At 49.4% G+C, this 6039-nt stretch overlaps 1 protein-coding gene across 1 annotated transcript; it reads right to left on the bottom strand.

Annotated features, from left to right (window-relative positions):
- Positions 1-3351: 3351 nt before the first annotated feature.
- On the bottom strand, positions 3352-5488 carry GPR27 (G protein-coupled receptor 27). The gene has a single exon (XM_079316883.1). The coding sequence runs from the start codon at positions 5367-5369 to the stop codon at positions 4227-4229; it is 1143 nt and encodes a 380-aa protein (XP_079173009.1). The 5' UTR covers positions 5370-5488; the 3' UTR covers positions 3352-4226.
- Positions 5489-6039: the final 551 nt, after the last annotated feature.

Below are 6039 nucleotides of genomic sequence, written 5' to 3'. Positions count from 1 at the left end.
GGAAAAGCAAATGATGACAGCTTGTGGGCTATGCACACCCTGCTGATCCCCCACCTCTAGCACAACCATGGAATGAGACCTTTAACCAACAACATAATCTGGCTGAGGTCAAATGTTTCAGCTCCTTTACTAGCAAACTCTTTCCAAATCTAACAGCAGAGCTACAAGCACCTCAGAGTACTGCAGGCAGTGAGTGCTGTAAATCATCTTAGCTGCTACCTGGGATTTCAGACCAGTGCCATTTTTCAAGCTGGCCTGACACTTAAGTCTATACTAAAAACCTCTGCTGGCTTCAAGATTTTGACTGGAAATGCTTGTAAGGAATGTGTTAAATACCTGGTGAGTGAAGATGCCAGCAGCAATCAAGATTTTTCTGGAGCAGCTCTCAGCACAACTGCAATCCCTCACCACAGATATGCAGAAGCAGCATGCTGTGACCTCTGAGCCAGACTGTGAAGAATCTCTGGGGGAGATGATATTGGTATTTCCTGTGGTACTCAGCACTTCTGGTGCCCAGAATATGGGAAACTATCATGCAGCTGCCTGGAGGGGTGGAGAGAAGACTGAATGTATTCTGGTGAAGCACAGGTCGATGGAAGAGCTGGGAGAGCCCTGATGCTGTGCAGACCACCAAATCTTTGTGTTTTAGTCAGTGGGGATGGGGAGAGGGGTTCAAACCATCTGAGTTTTTAAAGAGAGCCCAGGACTTGTACAAGCAGCAATAGCTTCTCACATGGGAGCAATTATTAACAGCCAGCTCTCCCTGAGTCTCAGCCATTGACCCTGCTGAGTGAGACTGAAAGCACTCTGGTTTTTGTGGGATGGAGGATTTACAGCCACACCTCAGTCCCAAGAGCAGCAACCATCTCATTCCATTCTCCCTCAACATTATTTCTCTCTTTTTGTTTTTTTAATCCAGAGCAGGTTTTCATCCTCCCCGACACCCCTTCTCTGATCTTGGTCAGAGCATTTAATCTCTGTGACCCACTTTCCCCATATGCAGACTAAAGGCTGCTATCAGAATATGTTAATGCTGTGTTTTGGAAGTCTTTTTTTTTTTTTTTTTTTTTTTTTTTTTTTTTTTTTTTTTTTTTTTTTTTTTTTTTGCAACTTTCTTGTATATTCTCAGATTTGAGAAGTAATGTTTATCCTCTGGTGCTTCTCCAGTCCTTTTTGGTTTTTCCATACTTTCTTGGTGCACTCTCAGCCACCAAAGTGGTGTTTGTTGGTGTGCTGGCACTGAACACTACTTAATTTTCTGCTATGTCCTTGATATTTAGTTTCACATCTTTTGGAATTAAGCCCTATTGTACAACACCCATCAAAACCCTGAATTAAAGCAACTGGAGTTCCTTCCCTTTTGTACTACCACAGCCAGCATCGTAATCTGACTGGCATCACAAGTACCTAAAATATAAAATTAACTTCAAACACTAACTTCAAACAGCACTGATTTTGCCCTCAGAGTACATCAGGAGTCCTGAGACAGCCCTGGAAGCTGTGTGCAAGCAAAAGGCGTGGTATACAGATAATTATTATTTTTTTTTTATGCTTGTGCTGCAGCAAGGCTGGGTCTGGCTGCCACTGATGGGTGATAGCAAAGCACCTGTTATCTTCACCAGATAAGAACCAACTCACCCATCTGGTAAGGGCATCACTGAGCCAGGGGATACCTCTGCACAAAGGCTGGCATTCAAGACAGCAGCACTGCTTGATAAGCCAAGCCTAAAGAAAACCATCAGGCCACCCAAAGGTGAGTTTTCATCCCCCGCATATATGACTGACTCTACAACTCGTGCTCATTTTTTTCTAGAAGTGAAAAATCTGGTCCTTGAAGCTTTTAAGGAGGTTTTAAAATAACTATTTTCCCATCTCTGTGGTTTAAATAGAATCATAACCATACTACTTATAGCCTGGAAAAGAGAGAGGATGCTAAAATATCAGACATTTTTAATAGAGTAAAGAGAAAAAAAAAAATTGGCTTGGTTACCAGCAGGATTAGCAAAAAGATTGCAAGATCTGAGTTACAGATCACAGTTCTAGGCCCTTACTATGTAGGCAGCTTCTGAGGGAAATATGAGATACGAGAAAAGTTCCAAAAGTTGGAACCCTGCAGCAAAGACCTAAATCAGGGGTGTAAAGTGTACTTGGAACACAATTCCCAGCAACAGCATCCATGCCTTACCCCAGTCTTTGTAACACAGCTCTACCCCATTACTCTCCAACACTCACTAAGCTATCTTCTGATATTCCAGCCTGAAAATGCAATTAGCACTGATAACCAGCTGCTGCTGTGATCTGAAGTATGTGACAGCTTTTTTTTCTGTACCCAGGTGCATTTTCAAAATGCTTTAGAAGCTTTAGAAATGATCATTAAGTCTCTCTTTGTTTTAAAGAGACCCCATCCATGGTGACATTTCTGAGCCCAGTTCTGGCAGCATTGATGCTGCAACTGTACCAAAAAAACTCAAATTGCAACCTTCTCCTTATGCACTGCAGGAAATGCTGCCTTTCTGGTGTTCAAATCCCAGCTGGGGGTGGAAAACAAGATTTAAACCAAACCAGGAGTCCCACCTCATCTCATTCCCTGCCTCAATCTGAAGCTGCCACCTTTGCCCTCTTCTGATCTGCCATGTCTCTTTCCTGCTCCCTTCACAGTCACAGGACAGTGACTTATTTCTCAGCTCATGCCTACCAATTTTGGGCTACTCTCTAGAGAAATACTCTGCAGATACAGATTTCTGCCATTTTGTGTGTGACTTGCTCTAGCACGTTTGTTAAAATGTTACATGATCCATCAGAAAGGGAAGCACCTCGGGGGCAGCTTCCTCTCAGATAGCTAAGAAGTCAGGCCAGGATCCTGCCATCAGGTTACTGGTAAAAATACTTTCACTGATGTTTTTTGTAGAACAGAGCAGGCTAAAATGCCATGCTTAATAAATGTAAGCTTCCCATTAAGAATATAGTTTATAAATGAGTATGGTATTGACCAAGCCACAGTGTCAAAAAACTGCTTTGCCAACTGAAATTAGCCATCCACAATTACACACTCTTTCCTATCATTAACAGAGAAGCAATTAGCTACAACAGAAATTTGGTTTCAGCAGACACAAAGAATTGTGCTATTTAAACCTGTTGCCCATCATGAATTTAAGTCTTCTTAAAAATAGCTTTAGTCACTTTTATTGGTATAAACACCTAAATTGAGATCTAACAGCAAATAAGGATTGTGCTTGTCCATAATAACCTTAGCTGTGAAATCTACTCAGACACAAGACATACAACCTTCCACATACACAAGTTATTTGTCAGCAAAGCAGAATGCTGCCATTCTGAAACAATTACATACAGTAAAGGTTTTCAATATTTTATTAAAGAAAACAGTCAAAATGTACAAGTATTACCCAGGTTTGTAGATAACTTCCTATAAAGGCAGTAAAATATGAATTTCAATCTAGGTTTTAAAAACTGCTATAGTTGCTTATTTTTAAAGTTGGTATTTTAAAATCACGTTTCACAAATAGTTCTGAAATATTACCAAATGAATAGTGCAACAAGAAAAAATTGAAATTAGTTCTACACTGTTTGCATGTCAAGCAAAAGTTATAACTAACGGCTTCAAATACTCAAACCATTTGAGAATGAATGAACCCAACAGCTCCCACCAAAACTGACTTCTGACCACATCAGGAACGTCCTCTTCATGTTCTTCACTTAAAATCAAATAATAATAAAACAACACCCCTTGAGGTCATCAAAAATAACTTTAGTATAAAATTGTCTTGGCCCTTATCAAATATTACATGAGTAAAATTGTTAAGCCTTTATCAAAACAGACAGGAATAGGGAAACAAAAAAAATGTCATGGCCTTAATCCATATCTGTTGGAATCATGTTTAGAAACGTTAGAAGCAAGACCAGAAACTCGGAGCCCTGTTTTGTTTTTAAAAACCACACAATCACAAAGAAAAAAAACCAGCTTCTTACTGCCTAAGGTTTGGGGGTGTTCTGCTCAAGTACCTGGTCCCATAGACAGCAACCTGTTATGTTCTGAAGAGAGCATACGCAAAATATAGAAAAATAAATAAAATAGCTTCTTACAGCCTAAGGTTTGGGTGCTGGGTGGTGGTTTAGTATGTCCCCCACAGGTCACACTCTCTTGAGCTCATATGCAGAAACATGGAAATTTATATCCATCTTTCTTTTTTAGAAAGAGAAAATCCCCCCTACATCCCAAAGCTCTTGAGATCGCAAAGGATGGTGCCCTGGGTGCTCTGGATGCTTTGGCAGCACGGGAAGTGGGCTCGGAGACAGACCCTGAGCTCCTTGTTGAAGATGAAGCAGAGGATCGGGTTGACCCCTGCCTGGGCAAACGTCATCCAGACAGAGGTGGTCAGGTACACCTGGGGGATGGAGCTGGCCTTAATGAAGACCCGCAGGTAGCAGGCCACAATGTAGGGGGACCAGAGCAGCAGGAAGAGCAAGGTGATCATGTAGAACATCTTGCACAGCCTTTTCTCCATCTTAAACTCCTCCAGCACCAGCAGCCTCTTGATCTGGCTGTGGGTGGCCTGCCTGATGCCCACCAGGGTGGGCGGCGTGGGCCCCCGGCCAAAGCCGGCCGTCCAGTTGGCAGCCGCCTGGCCGGTGGCTCCCGGCCCGTGGAAGGTCCAGTTCTGGCTGATGGCCGGTACCAGCTGCGCCGGCTTCATCTTGCGGTGGCCGTGGATGAAGAAGAGCAGCTTGATGTAGACCAGGTGGGTGGCGGCGATGACGGCCGCCAGCATGAGCATGAAGCCCAGCGTGTCGTTGGCCTTGACGTAGCGGTGCTCGAAGATGCACTGTTCCTCCTCGCGGATGAACTTGTAGGTGCCCACGTCAAAGACGGGGGGAAAGGCCATGGCCATGGAGAGGGTCCAGACCATGCACACCACGGCCAGGCAGGTCCAGCCCGTCATGCGCTTGGCGTAGAAGCGGTGGTGGGCGATGGCCATGTAGCGCGTGACCCCCACGCAGAAGAGCAGGAAGGCGGCGTGGAAGCAGAAGAGCACGGCCAGGAAGGCCAGCACCTTGCAGCTGAGGGGCCCGTGGGGCCAGGCGGCCCCGCTGCGCACCGACAGCATGACGAAGGGGAAGCAGGCGAGCGAGCGGAGCCCGTCGGCCAGGCAGAGGTCCAGCAGCAGGTAGTAGGGCGCGCGGTGCAGGTGCCGGTCCTTGAGGATGAGCCAGGCGAAGAGCACGTTGCCGGCCAGGCTGACGCAGAGGATCAGCCCCAGCGTGGCGAGCTTTAGCCCGGAGGCGCTCAGCAGGCCGCCGGCGCTGGGCAGGTGCGGGCTGCTGCTGCTCCCCAGCTCGCTGCTGTTCGCCATCGGGTCCTTCCTCCTCCTCCTCCTCCTCCTCTCCTCCTCCTCCGCGCGGGCAGCGCCGGGGGCTCAGTCCGGGGCTCAGCGCCGCGGCAGCGCGCCGGGGCCGAGGGCCGCGCCGCCCGGCGCCCCCATGCCCGCAGCCGCCGCCGCGCTGCCGCCGCCGCCCCGGCCGCCCCGGCGAGGCGGGCCGCGCTCCCCGCGGGCCATGCGGCTCCCGCCCCGCGCTAGCTCCGCGCCCGCCGCCGCCGCCGCCCCGGGGGCATCGGGGGGAAGGATGGAGGGGTGGGGGAGCGGAGCGGAGCGCAGCGGAGCCTCCCCTTACCGCCGGCAGCTGCTCCTCCGCGCCGGGAGAGGGGCCGGGCGAGCCTGCGCACAGCGGCGGCGGCGGCTCTGCCCAGCTCCCGCCGAGGACAATGGGGTAAATCCCCCTCCCTCTCTCCCTCCTTTTTTCCCTTCCCTCCTCCTCCTCCTGCTGCTGCTCCTCCGTCCCTCCGCCCACGCCTCCGCCCCCCGCGCAGCCCGGCCCCTGCGGAGCGCGGCGCTGAGCCAGGCGCGCAGCGGCGCGGAGCGGCGCGGAGGTCCCGCTGCCGCAGCGGGGATGGGAGCGGGGCTGGGCTGGGCTGGGCGGAGCCGCCCGCAGCCCTTCTCCCCCCGGGGTGGGGCTCGGGGGTGC

The sequence above is a fragment of the Erithacus rubecula genome (genome assembly GCF_903797595.1).
Source record: "Erithacus rubecula genome assembly, chromosome: 13".
Classification (NCBI taxonomy): domain Eukaryota; kingdom Metazoa; phylum Chordata; class Aves; order Passeriformes; family Muscicapidae; genus Erithacus; species Erithacus rubecula.
The sequence above is the reverse complement of the archived record's forward strand: the minus strand, read 5'-3'. Positions and strand labels throughout refer to the sequence as shown.

Coding starts and splice junctions, on each gene's coding strand:
- GPR27 (XM_079316883.1), bottom strand. CDS start 5,369: ATGGCGAACAGCAGCGAGCTGGGGAGCAGCAGCAGCCCGCACCTGCCC.